General features: G+C 36.6%; 1 protein-coding gene across 1 annotated transcript in view; it reads right to left on the bottom strand.

Moving 5' to 3' along the window:
- Nucleotides 1-10922: 10922 nt before the first annotated feature.
- LOC309543479 (CD209 antigen-like protein A) overlaps nt 10923-22806 on the bottom strand; it is a 106524-nt gene continuing 94640 nt past the window's right edge. The window contains exon 4 of the mRNA XM_082275959.1: nt 10923-11336. Coding sequence (XP_082132085.1) covers nt 11198-11336 — 139 coding nt within the window. The 3' untranslated portion in view covers nt 10923-11197. The remainder of the gene's footprint in view (nt 11337-22806) is intronic.

The following is a 22806-nucleotide window of genomic DNA, read 5'->3' as shown; positions in this document are numbered from 1 at the left end:
TTACATTGTTATCTCTCAGTATATTTTGGGATGTTACATTGTTATCTATCATTATATTATGGGATGTTACATTGTTATCTCTAAGTATCTTATAGGATGTTACATTGTTATCTCTCATTATATTATGGGATGTTACATTGTTATCTCTCATTATATTATAGGATGTTACATTGTTATCTCTCAGTATCTTATAGGATGTTACATTGTTATCTCTCATTATATTATGGGATGTTACATTGTTATCTCTTATTATATTATGGGATGTTACATTGTTGTCTCTCATTATATTATAGGATGTTACATTGTTATCTCTCAGTATATTATGATATGTTACATTGTTATCTCTCATTATATTATAGGATGTTACATTGTTATCTCTCATTATATTATAGGATGTTACATTGTTATCTCTCAGTATATTATCAGATGTTACATTGTTATCTCTCCGTATATTATGGGATGTTACATTGTTATCTCTCAGTATATTATAGGATGTTACATTGTTATCTCTCAGTATATTATAGGATGTTACATTGTTATCTCTCATTATATTATAGGATGTTACATTGTTATCTCTCAGTATATTATTGGGTGTTACATTGTTATCTCTCAGTATATTATAGGATGTTACATTGTTAACTCTCATTATATCATCGGATGTTACATTGTTATCTCTCAGTATATTATGAGATGTTACATTGTTATTTCTCCGTATATTATGGGATGTTACATTGTTATCTCTCAGTATATTATGTGATGTTACATTGTTATCTCTCATTATATTATGAGATGTTACATTGTTATCTCTCAGTATATTATCGGATATTACATTGTTATCTCTCAGTATATTATGAGATGTTACATTGTTATCTCTCAGTATATTATCGGATATTACATTGTTATCTCTCAGTATATTATGAGATGTTACATTGTTATCTCTCAGTATATTATCGGATGTTACATTGTTATCTCTCAGTATATTATCAAATGTTACATTGTTATCTCTCAGTATATTATCAGATGCTACATTGTTATCTCTCAGTATATTATGAGATGTTACATTGTTATCTCTCATTATATTATCGGATGTTACATTGTTATCTCTCAGTATATTATCGGATGTTACATTGTTATCTCTCAGTATATTATCAGATGTTACATTGTTATCTCTCAGACAGTATATTATCGGATGTTACATTGTTATCTCTCAGTATATTATGGGATGTTACATTGTTATCTCTCAGTATAATATGGGATGTTACATTGTTATCTCTCAGTATATTATGGGATGTTACATTGTTATCTCTCAGTATATTATGTGATGTTACATTGTTATCTCTCATTATATTATCAGATGTTACATTGTTATCTCTCAGTATATTATCGGATATTACATTGTTATCTCTCAGTATATTATGAGATGTTACATTGTTATCTCTCAGTATATTATCGGATGTTACATTGTTATCTCTCAGTATATTATCAAATGTTACATTGTTATCTCTCAGTATATTATCAGATGCTACATTGTTATCTCTCAGTATATTATGAGATGTTACATTGTTATCTCTCATTATATTATCGGATGTTACATTGTTATCTCTCAGTATATTATCGGATGTTACATTGTTATCTCTCAGTATATTATCAGATGTTACATTGTTATCTCTCAGACAGTATATTATCGGATGTTACATTGTTATCTCTCAGTATATTATGGGATGTTACATTGTTATCTCTCAGTATAATATGGGATGTTACATTGTTATCTCTCAGTATATTATGGGATGTTACATTGTTATCTCTCAGTATATTATGGGATGTTACATTGTTATCTCTCAGTATATAATGAGATGTTACATTGTTATCTCTCAGTATATTATCAGATGTTACATTGTTATCTCTCATTATATTATCGGATGTTACATTGTTATCTCTCATTATATTATCGGATGTTACATTGTTATCTCTCATTATATTATCGGATGTTACATTGTTATTTCTCAGTATATTATCAGATGTTACATTGTTATCTCTCAGTATATTATCGGATGTTACATTGTTATCTCTCAGTATATTATGGGATGTTACATTGTTATCTCTCATTATATTATCAGATGTTACATTGTTATCTCTCAGTATATTATCGGATGTTACATTGTTATCTCTCAGTATATTATTAGATGCTACATTGTTATCTCTCAGTATATTATCAGATGTTACATTGTTATCTCTCATTATATTATGGGATGTTACATTGTTATCTCTCATTAAATTATGGGATGTTACATTGTTATCTCTCAGTATATTATCAGATGTTACATTGTTATCTCTCATTATATTATAGGATGTTACATTGTTATCTCTCAGTATATTATCAGATGTTACATTGTTATCTCTCAGTATATTATGGGATGTTACATTGTTATCTCTCATTATATTATCGGATGTTACATTGTTATCTCTCAGTATATTATGGGATGTTACATTGTTATCTCTCAGTATATTATGGGATGTTACATTGTTATATCTCATTATATTATCAGATGTTACATTGTTATCTCTCATTATATTATGGGATGTTACATTGTTATCTCTCAGTATATTATCGGATGTTACATTGTTATCTCTCAATATATTATCGGATGTTACATTGTTATTTCTCAGTATATTATGGGATGTTACATTGTTATCTGTCATTATATTATCAGATGTTACATTGTTATCTCTCAGTATATTATAGGATGTTACATTGTTATCTCTCAGTATATTATGGGATGTTACATTGTTATCTCTCAGTATATTTTGGGATGTTACATTGTTATCTATCATTATATTATGGGATGTTACATTGTTATCTCTCATTATATTATAGGATGTTACATTGTTATCTCTCAGTATCTTATAGGATGTTACATTGTTATCTCTCATTATATTATGGGATGTTACATTGTTATCTCTTATTATATTATGGGATGTTACATTGTTGTCTCTCATTATATTATAGGATGTTACATTGTTATCTCTCAGTATATTATGATATGTTACATTGTTATCTCTCATTATATTATAGGATGTTACATTGTTATCTCTCATTATATTATAGGATGTTACATTGTTATCTCTCAGTATATTATCAGATGTTACATTGTTATCTCTCCGTATATTATGGGATGTTACATTGTTATCTCTCAGTATATTATAGGATGTTACATTGTTATCTCTCAGTATATTATAGGATGTTACATTGTTATCTCTCATTATATTATAGGATGTTACATTGTTATCTCTCAGTATATTATTGGGTGTTACATTGTTATCTCTCAGTATATTATAGGATGTTACATTGTTAACTCTCATTATATCATCGGATGTTACATTGTTATCTCTCAGTATATTATGAGATGTTACATTGTTATTTCTCCGTATATTATGGGATGTTACATTGTTATCTCTCAGTATATTATGTGATGTTACATTGTTATCTCTCATTATATTATCAGATGTTACATTGTTATCTCTCAGTATATTATCGGATATTACATTGTTATCTCTCAGTATATTATGAGATGTTACATTGTTATCTCTCAGTATATTATCGGATGTTACATTGTTATCTCTCAGTATATTATCAAATGTTACATTGTTATCTCTCAGTATATTATCAGATGCTACATTGTTATCTCTCAGTATATTATGAGATGTTACATTGTTATCTCTCATTATATTATCGGATGTTACATTGTTATCTCTCAGTATATTATCGGATGTTACATTGTTATCTCTCAGTATATTATCAGATGTTACATTGTTATCTCTCAGACAGTATATTATCGGATGTTACATTGTTATCTCTCAGTATATTATGGGATGTTACATTGTTATCTCTCAGTATAATATGGGATGTTACATTGTTATCTCTCAGTATATTATGGGATGTTACATTGTTATCTCTCAGTATATTATGGGATGTTACATTGTTATCTCTCAGTATATAATGAGATGTTACATTGTTATCTCTCAGTATATTATCAGATGTTACATTGTTATCTCTCATTATATTATCGGATGTTACATTGTTATCTCTCATTATATTATCGGATGTTACATTGTTATCTCTCATTATATTATCGGATGTTACATTGTTATTTCTCAGTATATTATCAGATGTTACATTGTTATCTCTCAGTATATTATCGGATGTTACATTGTTATCTCTCAGTATATTATGGGATGTTACATTGTTATCTCTCATTATATTATCAGATGTTACATTGTTATCTCTCAGTATATTATCGGATGTTACATTGTTATCTCTCAGTATATTATTAGATGCTACATTGTTATCTCTCAGTATATTATCAGATGTTACATTGTTATCTCTCATTATATTATGGGATGTTACATTGTTATCTCTCATTAAATTATGGGATGTTACATTGTTATCTCTCAGTATATTATCAGATGTTACATTGTTATCTCTCATTATATTATAGGATGTTACATTGTTATCTCTCAGTATATTATCAGATGTTACATTGTTATCTCTCAGTATATTATGGGATGTTACATTGTTATCTCTCATTATATTATCGGATGTTACATTGTTATCTCTCAGTATATTATGGGATGTTACATTGTTATCTCTCAGTATATTATGGGATGTTACATTGTTATATCTCATTATATTATCAGATGTTACATTGTTATCTCTCATTATATTATGGGATGTTACATTGTTATCTCTCAGTATATTATCGGATGTTACATTGTTATCTCTCAATATATTATCGGATGTTACATTGTTATTTCTCAGTATATTATGGGATGTTACATTGTTATCTGTCATTATATTATCAGATGTTACATTGTTATCTCTCAGTATATTATAGGATGTTACATTGTTATCTCTCAGTATATTATGGGATGTTACATTGTTATCTCTCAGTATATTATAGGATGTTACATTGTTATCTCTCAGTATATTATGGGATGTTACATTGTTATCTCTCAGTATATTATGGGATGTTACATTGTTATCTCTCATTATATTATCGGATGTTACATTGTTATCTCTCAGTATATTATCAGATGTTACATTGTTATCTCTCAGTATATTATCGGATGTTACATTGTTATCTCTCAGTATATTATGGGATGTTACATTGTTAACTCTCAGTATATTATCAGATGTTACATTGTTATCTCTCAGTATATTATCGGATGTTACTTTGTTATCTCTCAGTATAATATGGGATGTTACATTGTTATCTCTCAGTATATTATAGGATGTTACATTGTTATCTCTCATTATATTATCGGATGTTACATTGTTATCTCTCAGTATATTATCGGATGTTACATTGTTATCTCTCATTATATTATCGGATGTTACATTGTTATCTCTCAGTATATTATCGGATGTAACATCCCATAATATAATGATAGATAACAATGTAACATCCCATAATATACTGAGAGATAACAATGTAACATCCCATAATATACTGAGAGATAACAATGTAACATCCGATAATATACTGAGAGATAACAATGTAACATCCGATAATATAATGATAGATAACAATGTAACATCCCATAATATAATGATAGATAACAATGTAACATCCCATAATATACTGAGAGATAACAATGTAACATCCCATAATATACTGAGAGATAACAACATCTCATAATATAAATAGCCATGTCGCTAGCATGATTATCAAAGTTACTAGCATGTTGATTGAGTCTAATGGGATTTGGAGCTTGGGTCATCTGAACATCCTGTCAATGAAAGTCTATGGGCATTTTTTGGGTTTTTAATTTTAATTTTTAGGAAAACCGTAACTCAAACCAGTCTGAAAAGATATAGCACACCGAGTCAGAACAGTATGAAGGTCTGTGCCGAGTTTGGAGTATGTAGCTTGAACGGTCTAGGAGGAGTTAGTGTCCAAAAATTTACCGGCCAGAAAAATAAAAGAGAAGAAGAAGAAGAAGAAGAAGAATAATAACTAGAAAAAAAAGTTTGTCAAGACAAACTTTAAGTTGGCTTGAAAAAGCCTGACCAGAAAGTTTGAAAAGTTTAGATCGATCGATCGATAGAAAAGGTTTGAAGATCGATCGATAGAAAGAAAAAGTTTGAAGATCGATTGATAGATAGAAAAGGTTTGAAGATCGATCGATAGATAGAAAAGGTTTGAAGATCGATCGATAGATAGAAAAGGTTTGAAGATCGATCGATAGAAAAGGTTTGAAGATCGATCGATCGATAGAAAAGGTTTGAAGATCGATCGATCGATAGAAAAGGTTTGAAGATCGATCGATAGAAAAGGTTTGAAGATCGATCGATAGAAAAGGTTTGAAGATCGATCGATCGATAGAAAAGGTTTGAAGATCGATCGATTGATAGAAAAGGTTTGAAGATCGATCGATCGATAGAAAAGGTTTGAAGATCGATCGATCGATCGAAAAGGTTTGAAGATCGATCGATCGATCGAAAAGGTTTGAAGATCAATCGATCGATCAAAAATGTTTGAAGATCGATCAAAAATGTTTGAAGATCGATCGATCGATCAAAAATGTTTGAAGATCGATCGATCTAAAATGTTTGAAGATCGATCGATCGATCGAAAAGGTTTGAAGACCGATCGATCGAAAAGGTTTGAAGATCAATCGATCGATCAAAAATGTTTGAAGATCGATCGATCGATCGATCAAAATTTTTTGAAGATCGATCGATCGATCAAAAATGTTTGAAGATCGATCGATCTAAAATGTTTGAAGATCGATCGATCGATCGAAAAGGTTTGAAGACCGATCGATCGAAAAGGTTTGAAGATCAATCGATCGATCAAAAATGTTTGAAGATCGATCGATCGATCGATCAAAATTTTTTGAAGATCGATCGATCGATCAAAAATGTTTGAAGATCGATCGATCAAAAATGTTTGAAGATCGATCGATCGAAAAGGTTTGAAGATTGATCGATCGAAAATGTTTGAAGATCGATCGATCGATCGAAAAGGTTTGAAGACCGATCGATCAAAAAGGTTTGAAGATCAATCGATTGATCGAAAAGGTTTGAAGATCGATCGATCGATAAGGTTTGAAGATCGATCAATCGAAAAGGTTTGAAGATCGATCGATCGAAAAGGTTTGAAGATTGATCGATCGATCGATAGAAAAGGTTTGAAGATCGATCGATCGATAGAAAAGGTTTGAAGATCGATCAATCGAAAAGGTTTGAAGATCGATCGATCGATCGAAAAGGTTTGAAGATCGATCGATCGAAAAGGTTTGAAGATCGATCGATCGAAAAGGCTTGCGATCGAAAAGGTTTGAAGATCGATCGATCGATCGAAAAGGTTTGAAGATCGATCGATCGAAAAGGTTTGAAGATCGATTGATAGATAGATTAGATGAGTTTGAATGAGTTTACATTGATTAGCATCAAAGCTTGATTGAGTCTAATGGGATTTGGAGCTTGGGTCATCTGAACATCCTGTCAATGAAAGTCTATGGGCATTTTTTGGGTTTTTAATTTTAATTTTTAGGAAAACCGTAACTCAAACCAGTCTGAAAAGATATAGCACACCGAGTCAGAACAGTATGAAGGTCTGTGCCGAGTTTGGAGTATGTAGCTTGAACGGTCTAGGAGGAGATAGTGTCCAAAAATTTACCGGCCAGAAAAATAATAAGAAGAAGAAGAACTAGAAAAAAAAGTTCGTCGAGACAAACTTTAAGTTGGCTTGAGAAAGCCTGACCAGAAAGTTTGAAAAGTTTAGATCGATCGATCGATAGATAGATAGAAAAGGTTTGAAGATCGATAGATAGATAGAAAAGGTTTGAAGATAGATAGATAGATAGATAGATAGATAGATAGATAGATAGATAGATAGATAGATAGATAGATAGATAGATAGATAGATAGATAGATAGATAGATAGATAGATAGATAAGGTTTGAAATTTTTTTTACCGCCCCCCACCCGCGGTCTGTCTGTCTGCCTGTCTGGCTGGCTGCCTTGCGACAGCAATAGAAGTCATCGGATTTGTTTTTGTTTTTTAAATACAAGCTAAATAGAAAAAAAAAAAAAAAAATTTTTACCGCCCCCCACCCGCGGTCAGTCTGTCTGTCTGTCTGTCTGTCTGGCTGCCTTGCGACAGCAATAGAAGTCATCGGATTTGTTTTTGTTTTTTTAAAGACAAGCTAAATAGAAAAAAAAAAAAAAAAAAAAATTTACCGCCCCCCACCCGCGGTCTGTCTGTCTGCCTGTCTGTCTGTCCGCCTTGCGACAGCAATAGAAGTCATCGGATTTGTTTTTGTTTTTTAAATACAAGCTAAATAGAAAAAAAAAAAAAAATTTTTACCGCCCCCCACCCGCGGTCTGTCTGTCTGTCTGTCTGTCTGTCTGTCTGCCTTGCGACAGCAATAGAAGTCATCGGATTTGTTTTTGTTTTTTTAAATACAAGCTAAATAGAAAAAAAAAAAAAAAAAATTTTACCGCCCCCCACCCGCGGTCTGTCTGTCTGCCTGTCTGTCCGCCTTGCGACAGCAATAGAAGTCATCGGATTTGTTTTTGTTTTTTTAAATACAAGCTAAATAGAAAAAACAAAAAAAAAAAAAAATTTTTACAGCCCCCCACCCGCGGTCTGTCTGTCTGTCTGTCTGTCTGTCTGGCTGCCTTGCGACAGCAATAGAAGTCATCAAATTTGTTTTTGTTTTTTTAAAGACAAGCTAAATAGAAAAAACAAAAAAAAAATTTTTACCGCCCCCCACCCGCGGTCTGTCTGTCTGTCTGTCTGTCTGTCCGCCTTGCGACAGCAATAGAAGTCATCGGATTTGTTTTTGTTTTTTAAATACAAGCTAAATAGAAAAAAAAAAAAAAAATTTTTACCGCCCCCCACCCGCGGTCTGTCTGTCTGTCTGTCTGTCTGTCTGGCTGCCTTGCGACAGCAATAGAAGTCATCAAATTTGTTTTTGTTTTTTTAAAGACAAGCTAAATAGAAAAAACAAAAACAAAAAAAAAAAATTTTACCGCCCCCCACCCGCGGTCAGTCTGTCTGCCTGTCTGTCTGTCCGTCTTGCGACAGCAATAGAAGTCATCGGATTTGTTTTTGTTTTTTAAATACAAGCTAAATAGAAAAAAAAAAAAAAATTTTACCGCCCCCCACCCGCGGTCTGTCTGTCTGTCTGTCTGTCTGTCCGCCTTGCGACAGCAATAGAAGTCATCAAATTTGTTTTTGTTTTTTTAAATACAAGCTAAATAGAAAAAACAAAAAAAAAAAAAAAAAAATTTTACCGCCCCCCACCCGCGGTCAGTCTGTCTGTCTGTCTGTCTGTCTGTCTGCCTTGCGACAGCAATAGAAGTCATGGGATTTGTTTTTGTTTTTTTAAAGACAAGCATGATTATCAAAGTAACTAGCATGTTGATTGAGTCTAATGGGATTTGGAGCTTGGGTCATCTGAACATCCTGTCAATGAAAGTCTATGGGCATTTTTTGGGTTTTTAATTTTAATTTTTAGGAAAACCGTAACTCAAACCAGTCTGAAAAGATATAGCACACCGAGTCAGAACAGTATGAAGGTCTGTGCCGAGTTTGGAGTATGTAGCTTGAACGGTCTAGGAGGAGTTAGTGTCCAAAAATTTACCGGCCAGAAAAATAATAAGAAGAAGAAGAATAATAATAAGTTTAAATACAATATCAGTAAGTTGGCTTTTCCAAGCCAACTTAATAATAAGAAGAAGAAGTTTAAATAGGATTTCAGTAAGTTGGCTTTCTCAAGCCAACTTAATAAATATGAATTTAAATAGAATAGAAAAGAATAGAATAGAATAAAAATTGAATGGAAAAAAAGAATAGATCAGAATAAAATAGAAAGAATTTAACCATCTTCCAAAATTCAAATTTTAAATAGAATATATTTAAATTAGAATACAACAGAATAGAAAAATAAATAATAGAATAGAAAAAATAGAATAAATAATAGAAAATTAAAATATTAGAAAATAATAGAATAGAATAAATAATATGACCGTTTTCCAAAATTCGAATTTCAAAATAGAATAAATGTGAATTTGAATAGAATAGAAAATAATGGAAAATAAAATAATTGAAAAGAATAAACAATGTAATCATTTTCCGAAATTCAATTTCAAACAGAATAAATGCAAATAGAAAAGAAAAGAATAAAATAGAAAATAAAACATTAGAATAGAAAGAATATAACCATTGTTCGAAATTCTAATTTAGAATAGATTAAATTTGAATTCAAATACAATAGAATATAAAATAAAATAGTAGAATGGAAAAGAATAGAACAGAATAAATAATAGAAAATAAAATAATAGAAAATAAAGAAAGTAAAAGAAAAGAAAAAAAATGGATAGAATAGAATAAACAAATTTCAATCTTAAATAGAATAAATGTGAATTTGATAAAAATAGAAAAGAAAATAGAATAGAGAAAAAAACAAAAACAAAAGAATAGAATGGAATAGAAAGAATATAACCATATTCCAAAATTTTAATTTCTAAAAGAATATATTTTTATTTGAATAGAATTCGAATTGATTCAAATTTTATGATTTTGGTCGACTTGAGTTTAATTTGACCAAATTTTGGAAAATTCCAATTGATTTGAATTTGAATAAACTAACCAAATCACGAAAACAAATTACACAAATTAAATTAATTTAACAAAAAATCACTGTACATGTCTACTGTTCACATCTATGACCAGCGGCATGAACGGTCGGAACCCCGGTAAGAATGGTAAGCCCGAGAAACACCGGCAAGATATGAGAGGGAGGGGATGACCCCTCCCATTGCTGCTAAAAGCAATCCAGCGGCTAATCAGCTGCTCTGATTGCTTTTATAAGAAAGAGAATTGTCAGCCGGAAAACAAACAGTATCGGGGTTTTGGCTGAGAGCGTCACTCATAGCTCCAGTAAACCACTTCAAAGCCGCCACATATATATATGTATTGTGGTCATGACAACTAGGGGACAATGGCATAGTGAATGGATATATAGAGACCTCATAGTCTATGGGTTCAATCAATGGAAATAAAATATAGAGCAAAAGCGAATGGTTTCCCCCAACCTAACCTCCTAGTACTGTCATGGAACTCCTGGGAAAGCATGGAAGCAGATATCATAGAGAGAAGGGAGGTCACAGTATACCGAGCGTATCTCAGCACCTCGACAGAGCTTTACATATGGAATGTTTCTTATCATCACACTGGTCGTCATTCAATGACCGATCCTCTTTTACAATCTGTGCGCAGTTTTCATCGCCTCCTACGTTGTTGGGTTCTCCTTTACGCCACAAACTGCAAAAAGAAGAAAAATGAGAGCGTCAAAATATTTCACTTTTGGGTCTCCTTCACACGGCCGGTTTCATGCAGCCACCAGATTCCAGCGACTGGAATGACTGCGGCCTGCGAAGAGCAGAGGCCTCTCAGCCTATTCCAACTAATGAGAAGCTGACAGAAGCCACCACTAAGTCCACCATACAAAGACAACTAGTAAATGCAGCTTCATGGATCTCATGATGAACAATCATTTATTTTATATATATATATATATATATATATATATATATATATATATATATATATATATATATATACAAACACTGTGCAAAAAAAAAAAAAGAAACACATTGGAAACCCATCAAATCTGAGTGGGGAAAAATATCATGCTGGACATCTTTACAGGTATGGACTGGGTAATGTGTTAGGATCTATACTGGTATGAAGTAGGTAATGTGTTAGGATCTATACTGGTATGGACTGGGTAATGTGTTAGGATCTATACTGGTATTGACTGGGTAATGTGTTAGGATCTATACTGGTATGGACTGGGTAATGTGTCAGGATCTATATCACTATGGACTAGGTAATGTGTTAGGATCTATACTGGTATGGACTGGGTAATGTGTTAGGATCTATACAGGTATGGAATGGGTAATGTGTTAGGATCTATACCGCTATGGACTAGGTAATGTGTTAGGATCTATACTGATATGAAGTAGGTAATGTGTTAGGATCTATACTGGTATGGACTGGGTAATGTGTTAGGATCTATACTGGTATTGACTGGGTAATGTGTTAGGATCTATCCTGGTATGGACTGGGTAATGTGTTAGGATCTATACTGGTATGGACTGGGTAATGTGTCAGGATCTATATCACTATGGACTAGGTAATGTGTTAGGATCTATACTGGTATGGACTGGGTAATGTGTTAGGATCTATACAGGTATGGAATGGGTAATGTGTTAGGATCTATACCGCTATGGACTAGGTAATGTGTTAGGATCTATACTGATATGAAGTAGGTAATGTGTTAGGATCTATACTGGTATGGACTGGGTAATGTGTTAGGATCTATACTGGTATTGACTGGGTAATGTGTTAGGATCTATCCTGGTATGGACTGGGTAATGTGTTAGGATCTATACTGGTATGGACTGGGTAATGTGTCAGGATCTATATCACTATGGACTAGGTAATGTGTTAGGATCTATACTGGTATGGACTGGGTAATGTGTTAGGATCTATACAGGTATGGAATGGGTAATGTGTTAGGATCTATACCGCTATGGACTAGGTAATGTGTTAGGATCTATACTGGTATGGACTCGGTAATGTGTTAGGATCTATACAGGTATGGGCTGGGTAATGTGTTAGGATCTATACTAGTATGGACTGGGTAATGTGTTAGGATCTATACTGGTATGGACTGGGTAATATGTTAGGATCTATACTGGTATGGACTGGGTAATGTGTTAGGATCTATACTGGTATGGACTGGGTAATATGTTAGGATCTATATCGGTATGGACTGGGTAATGTGTTAGAATCTATACCGCTATGGACTAGGTAATGTGTTAGGATCTATACTGGTATGGACTGGGTAATGTGTTAGGATCTATACTGGTGTGGACTGGGTAATGTGTTAGGATCTATACTGGTATGGACTGGGTAATGTGTTAGGAAGGATCTATACTGGTATGGACTGGGTAATGTGTTAGGATCTATACTGGTATGGACTGGGTAATGTGTTAGGATCTATACTGGTATAGACTGGGTAATGTGTTAGGATCTATACTGGTATGGACTGGGTAATATGTTAGGATCTATACTGGTATGGGCTGGGTAATGTGTTAGAATCTATACCGCTATGGACTAGGTAATGTGTTAGGATCTATACTGGTATGGACTCGGTAATGTGTTAGGATCTATACTGGTATGGACTGGGTAAAGTGTTAGGATCTATACTGGTATGGACTGGGTAATGTGTTAGAATCTATACCGCTATGGACTAGGTAATGTGTTAGGATCTATACTGGTATGGACTCGGTAATGTGTTAGGATCTATACTGGTATGGACTGGGTAAAGTGTTAGGATCTATACTGGTATGGACTGGGTAATGTGTTAGGATCTATACTGGTATGGACTGGGTAATATGTTAGGATCTATATAGGTATGGGCTGGGCAATGTGTTAGGATCTATACCGCTATGGACTAGGAAATGTGTTAGGATCTATACTGGTATAGACTGGGTAATGTGTTAGGATCTATACTGGTATGGACTGGGTAATGTGTCAGGATCTATATCGCTATGGACTAGGTAATGTGTTAGGATCTATACTGGTATGGACTGGGTAATGTGTTAGGATCTATACAGTTATGGAATGGGTAATGTGTTAGGATCTATACCGCTATGGACTAGGTAATGTGTTAGGATCTATACTGGTATGGACTCAGTAATGTGTTAGGATCTATACAGGTATGGGCTGGGTAATGTGTTAGGATCTATACTAGTATCGACTGGGTAATGTGTTAGGATCTATACTGGTATGGACTGGGTAATATGTTAGGATCTATACTGGTATGGACTGGGTAATGTGTTAGGATCTATACTGGTATGGACTGGGTAATATGTTAGGATCTATATCGGTATGGACTGGGTAATGTGTTAGGATCTATACCGCTATGGACTAGGTAATGTGTTAGGATCTATACTGGTATGGACTGGGTAATGTGTTAGGATCTATACTGGTGTGGACTGGGTAATGTGTTAGGATCTATACTGGTATGGACTGGGTAATGTGTTAGGAAGGATCTATACTGGTATGGACTGGGTAATGTGTTAGGATCTATACTGGTATGGACTGGGTAATGTGTTAGGATCTATACTGGTATAGACTGGGTAATGTGTTAGGATCTATACTGGTATGGACTGGGTAATATGTTAGGATCTATACTGGTATGGGCTGGGTAATGTGTTAGAATCTATACCGCTATGGACTAGGTAATGTGTTAGGATCTATACTGGTATGGACTCGGCAATGTGTTAGGATCTATACTGGTATGGACTGGGTAAAGTGTTAGGATCTATACTGGTATGGACTGGGTAATGTGTTAGAATCTATACCGCTATGGACTAGGTAATGTGTTAGGATCTATACTGGTATGGACTCGGTAATGTGTTAGGATCTATACTGGTATGGACTGGGTAAAGTGTTAGGATCTATACTGGTATGGACTGGGTAATGTGTTAGGATCTATACTGGTATGGACTGGGTAATGTGTTAGAATCTATACCGCTATGGACTAGGTAATGTGTTAGGATCTATACTGGTATGGACTCGGTAATGTGTTAGGATCTATACTGGTATGGACTGGGTAAAGTGTTAGGATCTATACTGGTATGGACTGGGTAATGTGTTAGGATCTATACTGGTATGGACTGGGTAATGTGTTAGGATCTATACTGGTATGGACTGGGTAATATGTTAGGATCTATATAGGTATGGGCTGGGCAATGTGTTAGGATCTATACCGCTATGGACTAGGTAATGTGTTAGGATCTATACTGGTATTGACTGGGTAATGTGTTAGGATCTATACTGGTATGGACTGGGTAATGTGTCAGGATCTATATCGCTATGGACTAGGTAATGTGTTAGGATCTATACTGGTATGGACTGGGTAATGTGTTAGGATCTATACCGCTATGGACTAGGTAATGTGTTAAGATCTATACTGGTATGGACTCAGTAATGTGTTAGGATCTATACCGCTATGGACTAGGTAATGTGTTAGGATCTATACTGGTATTGACTGGGTAATGTGTTAGGATCTATACTGGTATGGACTGGGTAATGTGTCAGGATCTATATCGCTATGGACTAGGTAATGTGTTAGGATCTATACTGGTATGGACTGGGTAATGTGTTAGGATCTATACAGTTATGGAATGGGTAATGTGTTAGGATCTATACCGCTATGGACTAGGTAATGTGTTAGGATCTATACTGGTATGGACTCAGTAATGTGTTAGGATCTATACAGGTATGGGCTGGGTAATGTGTTAGGATCTATACTAGTATCGACTGGGTAATGTGTTAGGATCTATACTGGTATGGACTGGGTAATATGTTAGGATCTATACTGGTATGGACTGGGTAATGTGTTAGGATCTATACTGGTATGGACTGGGTAATATGTTAGGATCTATATCGGTATGGACTGGGTAATGTGTTAGGATCTATACCGCTATGGACTAGGTAATGTGTTAGGATCTATACTGGTATGGACTGGGTAATGTGTTAGGATCTATACTGGTGTGGACTGGGTAATGTGTTAGGATCTATACTGGTATGGACTGGGTAATGTGTTAGGAAGGATCTATACTGGTATGGACTGGGTAATGTGTTAGGATCTATACTGGTATGGACTGGGTAATGTGTTAGGATCTATACTGGTATAGACTGGGTAATGTGTTAGGATCTATACTGGTATGGACTGGGTAATATGTTAGGATCTATACTGGTATGGGCTGGGTAATGTGTTAGAATCTATACCGCTATGGACTAGGTAATGTGTTAGGATCTATACTGGTATGGACTCGGCAATGTGTTAGGATCTATACTGGTATGGACTGGGTAAAGTGTTAGGATCTATACTGGTATGGACTGGGTAATGTGTTAGAATCTATACCGCTATGGACTAGGTAATGTGTTAGGATCTATACTGGTATGGACTCGGTAATGTGTTAGGATCTATACTGGTATGGACTGGGTAAAGTGTTAGGATCTATACTGGTATGGACTGGGTAATGTGTTAGGATCTATACTGGTATGGACTGGGTAATGTGTTAGAATCTATACCGCTATGGACTAGGTAATGTGTTAGGATCTATACTGGTATGGACTCGGTAATGTGTTAGGATCTATACTGGTATGGACTGGGTAAAGTGTTAGGATCTATACTGGTATGGACTGGGTAATGTGTTAGGATCTATACTGGTATGGACTGGGTAATGTGTTAGGATCTATACTGGTATGGACTGGGTAATATGTTAGGATCTATATAGGTATGGGCTGGGCAATGTGTTAGGATCTATACCGCTATGGACTAGGTAATGTGTTAGGATCTATACTGGTATTGACTGGGTAATGTGTTAGGATCTATACTGGTATGGACTGGGTAATGTGTCAGGATCTATATCGCTATGGACTAGGTAATGTGTTAGGATCTATACTGGTATGGACTGGGTAATGTGTTAGGATCTATACCGCTATGGACTAGGTAATGTGTTAAGATCTATACTGGTATGGACTCAGTAATGTGTTAGGATCTATACCGCTATGGACTAGGTAATGTGTTAGGATCTATACTGGTATGGACTGGGTAATGTGTTAGGATCTATACTGGTGTGGACTGGGTAATGTGTTAGGATCTATACTGGTATGGACTGGGTAATGTGTTAGGAAGGATCTGTACTGGTATGGACTGGGTAATGTGTTAGGATCTATACTGGTATGGACTGGGTAATGTGTTAGGATCTATACTGGTATAGACTGGGTAATGTGTTAGGATCTATACTGGTATGGACTGGGTAATATGTTAGGATCTATACTGGTATGGGCTGGGTAATGTGTTAGAATCTATACCGCTATGGACTAGGTAATGTGTTAGGATCTATACTGGTATGGACTCGGTAATGTGTTAGGATCTATACTGGTATGGACTGGGTAAAGTGTTAGGATCTATACTGGTATGGACTGGGTAATGTGTTAGAATCTATACCGCTATGGACTAGGTAATGTGTTAGGATCTATACTGGTATTGACTGGGTAATGTGTTAGGATCTATACTGGTATGGACTGGGTAATGTGTCAGGATCTATATCGCTATGGACTAGGTAATGTGTTAGGATCTATACTGGTATGGACTGGGTAATGTGTTAGGATCTATACAGGTATGGAATGGGTAATGTGTTAGGATCTATACCGCTATGGACTAGGTAATGTGTTAGGATCTATACTGGTATGGACTCAGTAATGTGTTAGGATCTATACAGGTATGGGCTGGGTAATGTGTTAGGATCTATACTAGTATGGACTGGGTAATGTGTTAGGATCTATACTGGTATGGACTGGGTAATATGTTAGGATCTATACTGGTATGGACTGGGTAATGTGTTAGGATCTATACTGGTATGGACTGGGTAATATGTTAGGATCTATATCGGTATGGACTGGGTAATGTGTTAGGATCTATACCGCTATGGACTAGGTAATGTGTTAGGATCTATACTGGTATGGACTGGGTAATGTGTTAGGATCTATACTGGTGTGGACTGGGTAATGTGTTAGGATCTATACTGGTATGGACTGGGTAAAGTGTTAGGATCTATACTGGTATGGACTGGGTAATGTGTTAGGATCTATACTGGTATGGACTCGGTAATGTGTTAGGATCTATACTGGTATGGACTGGGTAAAGTGTTAGGATCTATACTGGTATGGACTGGGTAATGTGTTAGAATCTATACCGCTATGGACTAGGTAATGTGTTAGGATCTATACTGGTATGGACTCGGTAATGTGTTAGGATCTATACTGGTATGGACTGGGTAAAGTGTTAGGATCTATACTGGTATAAACTCGGTAATGTGTTAGGATCTATACTGGTATGGACTGGGTAATGTGTTAGGATCTATACTGGTATGGACTGGGTAATATGTTAGGATCTATATAGGTATGGGCTGGGCAATGTGTTAGGATCTATACCGCTATGGACTATGTAATGTGTTAGGATCTATACTGGTATTGACTGGGTAATGTGTTAGGATCTATACTGGTATGGACTGGGTAATGTGTCAGGATCTATATCGCTATGGACTAGGTAATGTGTTAGGATCTATACTGGTATGGACTGGGTAATGTGTTAGGATCTATACAGGTATGGAATGGGTAATGTGTTAGGATCTATACCGCTATGGACTAGGTAATGTGTTAGGATCTATACTGGTATGGACTCAGTAATGTGTTAGGATCTATACTGGTATAGACTGGGTAATGTGTTAGGATCTATACTGGTATGGACTGGGTAATATGTTAGGATCTATACTGGTATGGGCTGGGTAATGTGTTAGAATCTATACCGCTATGGACTAGGTAATGTGTTAGGATCTATACTGGTATGGACTCGGTAATGTGTTAGGATCTATACTGGTATGGACTGGGTAATGTGTTAGGATCTATACAGGTATGGACTGGGTAATGTGTTAGGATCTATACTGGTATTGACTGGGTAATGTGTTAGGATCTATACTGGTATGGACTGGGTAATATGTTAGGATCTATATAGGTATGGGCTGGGCAATGTGTTAGGATCTATACCGCTATGGACTAGGTAATGTGTTAGGATCTATACTGGTATTGACTGGGTAATGTGTTAGGATCTATACTGGTATGGACTGGGTAATGTGTCAGGATCTATATCGCTATGGACTAGGTAATGTGTTAGGATCTATACTGGTATGGACTGGGTAATGTGTTAGGATCTATACCGCTATGGACTAGGTAATGTGTTAAGATCTATACTGGTATGGACTCAGTAATGTGTTAGGATCTATACCGCTATGGACTAGGTAATGTGTTAGGATCTATACTGGTATTGACTGGGTAATGTGTTAGGATCTATACTGGTATGGACTGGGTAATGTGTCAGGATCTATATCGCTATGGACTAGGTAATGTGTTAGGATCTATACTGGTATGGACTGGGTAATGTGTTAGGATCTATACAGGTATGGACTGGGTAATGTGTTAGGATCTATACCGCTATGGACTAGGTAATGTGTTAGGATCTATACTGGTATGGACTCAGTAATGTGTTAGGATCTATACAGGTATGGGCTGGGTAATGTGTTAGGATCTATACTAGTATCGACTGGGTAATGTGTTAGGATCTATACTGGTATGGACTGGGTAATATGTTAGGATCTATACTGGTATGGACTGGGTAATGTGTTAGGATCTATACTGGTATGGACTGGGTAATATGTTAGGATCTATATCGGTATGGACTGGGTAATGTGTTAGGATCTATACCGCTATGGACTAGGTAATGTGTTAGGATCTATACTGGTATGGACTGGGTAATGTGTTAGGATCTATACTGGTGTGGACTGGGTAATGTGTTAGGATCTATACTGGTATGGACTGGGTAATGTGTTAGGAAGGATCTATACTGGTATGGACTGGGTAATGTGTTAGGATCTATACTGGTATGGACTGGGTAATGTGTTAGGATCTATACTGGTATAGACTGGGTAATGTGTTAGGATCTATACTGGTATGGACTGGGTAATATGTTAGGATCTATACTGGTATGGGCTGGGTAATGTGTTAGAATCTATACCGCTATGGACTAGGTAATGTGTTAGGATCTATACTGGTATGGACTCGGCAATGTGTTAGGATCTATACTGGTATGGACTGGGTAAAGTGTTAGGATCTATACTGGTATGGACTGGGTAATGTGTTAGAATCTATACCGCTATGGACTAGGTAATGTGTTAGGATCTATACTGGTATGGACTCGGTAATGTGTTAGGATCTATACTGGTATGGACTGGGTAAAGTGTTAGGATCTATACTGGTATGGACTGGGTAATGTGTTAGGATCTATACTGGTATGGACTGGGTAATGTGTTAGAATCTATACCGCTATGGACTAGGTAATGTGTTAGGATCTATACTGGTATGGACTCGGTAATGTGTTAGGATCTATACTGGTATGGACTGGGTAAAGTGTTAGGATCTATACTGGTATGGACTGGGTAATGTGTTAGGATCTATACTGGTATGGACTGGGTAATGTGTTAGGATCTATACTGGTATGGACTGGGTAATATGTTAGGATCTATATAGGTATGGGCTGGGCAATGTGTTAGGATCTATACCGCTATGGACTAGGTAATGTGTTAGGATCTATACTGGTATTGACTGGGTAATGTGTTAGGATCTATACTGGTATGGACTGGGTAATGTGTCAGGATCTATATCGCTATGGACTAGGTAATGTGTTAGGATCTATACTGGTATGGACTGGGTAATGTGTTAGGATCTATACCGCTATGGACTAGGTAATGTGTTAAGATCTATACTGGTATGGACTCAGTAATGTGTTAGGATCTATACCGCTATGGACTAGGTAATGTGTTAGGATCTATACTGGTATGGACTGGGTAATGTGTTAGGATCTATACTGGTGTGGACTGGGTAATGTGTTAGGATCTATACTGGTATGGACTGGGTAATGTGTTAGGAAGGATCTGTACTGGTATGGACTGGGTAATGTGTTAGGATCTATACTGGTATGGACTGGGTAATGTGTTAGGATCTATACTGGTATAGACTGGGTAATGTGTTAGGATCTATACTGGTATGGACTGGGTAATATGTTAGGATCTATACTGGTATGGGCTGGGTAATGTGTTAGAATCTATACCGCTATGGACTAGGTAATGTGTTAGGATCTATACTGGTATGGACTCGGTAATGTGTTAGGATCTATACTGGTATGGACTGGGTAAAGTGTTAGGATCTATACTGGTATGGACTGGGTAATGTGTTAGAATCTATACCGCTATGGACTAGGTAATGTGTTAGGATCTATACTGGTATTGACTGGGTAATGTGTTAGGATCTATACTGGTATGGACTGGGTAATGTGTCAGGATCTATATCGCTATGGACTAGGTAATGTGTTAGGATCTATACTGGTATGGACTGGGTAATGTGTTAGGATCTATACAGGTATGGAATGGGTAATGTGTTAGGATCTATACCGCTATGGACTAGGTAATGTGTTAGGATCTATACTGGTATGGACTCAGTAATGTGTTAGGATCTATACAGGTATGGGCTGGGTAATGTGTTAGGATCTATACTAGTATGGACTGGGTAATGTGTTAGGATCTATACTGGTATGGACTGGGTAATATGTTAGGATCTATACTGGTATGGACTGGGTAATGTGTTAGGATCTATACTGGTATGGACTGGGTAATATGTTAGGATCTATATCGGTATGGACTGGGTAATGTGTTAGGATCTATACCGCTATGGACTAGGTAATGTGTTAGGATCTATACTGGTATGGACTGGGTAATGTGTTAGGATCTATACTGGTGTGGACTGGGTAATGTGTTAGGATCTATACTGGTATGGACTGGGTAAAGTGTTAGGATCTATACTGGTATGGACTGGGTAATGTGTTAGGATCTATACTGGTATGGACTCGGTAATGTGTTAGGATCTATACTGGTATGGACTGGGTAAAGTGTTAGGATCTATACTGGTATGCAGTGGCGTAGCGTGGGGGGTGCAGGGGGGGCGGGCCGCACCGGGCGCAACATCTGGGGGGGGCGCATCTGCAGTGTCACTCTGTCTGTCTCACTATGACATACACAGTTCACACACTGTCAGTGGCTGCCTCCATCTTTAGGCTGGGAGATGTCCAGCGTGGCCGCCCTATGGCTGAAAACGGCGGGGAGGGGCTGGACTGTGCCTCACCTGTCCATTGGTGTAGGGTGGGGTGGCGTTGCAAACCAAGCCCTGCCTATGCCGCCTCTCCTCACTGCTCAGTCAGTTTAGCAGTGAGTGAGTCAGTAGCCTGGCGCTGTCACAGAGTGGGGAACGGAGGAGAAGCCGCCACTGCAGGTAAGTCTCTTTGCATTGAAGGGGGCACGCTGGTCTGTCTGCATTGAAAGGGGGCACGCTGGTCACTCTGCATTGAAAGGGGGCACGCTGGTTTCTCTGCATTGAAAGGGGGCACGCTGGTCTCTCTGCATTGAATGGGGGCACACTGGTCATTCTGCATTGAAAGGGGGCACGCTGGTCTCTCTGCATTGAAAGGGGGCACGCTGGTTTCTCTGCATTGAAAGGGGGCACGCTGGTCTCTCTGCATTGAATGGGGGCACACTGGTCATTCTGCATTGAAAGGGGGCACGCTGGTCTCTCTGCATTGAAAGGGGGCACGCTGGTCTCTCTCCATTGAAAGGGGGCACGCTGGTCATTCTGCATTGAAAGGGGGCACGCTGGTCATTCTGCATTGAAAGGGGGCACGCTGGTCTCTCTGCATTGAAAGGGGGCACGCTGGTCTCTCTGCATTGAAAGGGGACACGCTTGTCTCTCTGCATTGAAAGGGGGCACGCTGGTCATTCAAACTTGTATTTAGATGCATTTTACTTTGAAAGGGGGCACGCTGGTCATTCAAACTTGTATTTAGATGCATTTTACTTTAATTATATCAGTATTTTCATAACAAACAATACATGTGCTTAGGGGGTAAGGGTTTCTTTAACTAATCTAGTGGAAGAGACTCGAGTGCTAAAATCCCGCGGGTTAGGGGGCGCAAATTACTTGCCTTGCCCCGGGTGCTGACAACCCACGCTACACCACTGCTGGTATGGACTGGGTAATGTGTTAG

The sequence above is a fragment of the Pelophylax lessonae genome (assembly GCF_965119305.1).
Source record: "Pelophylax lessonae genome assembly, contig: HAP1_SCAFFOLD_57, whole genome shotgun sequence".
Lineage (NCBI taxonomy): Eukaryota > Metazoa > Chordata > Amphibia > Anura > Ranidae > Pelophylax > Pelophylax lessonae.
Note: the sequence above shows the minus strand (reverse complement) of the source record. Positions and strands in the feature narration are given on the sequence as shown.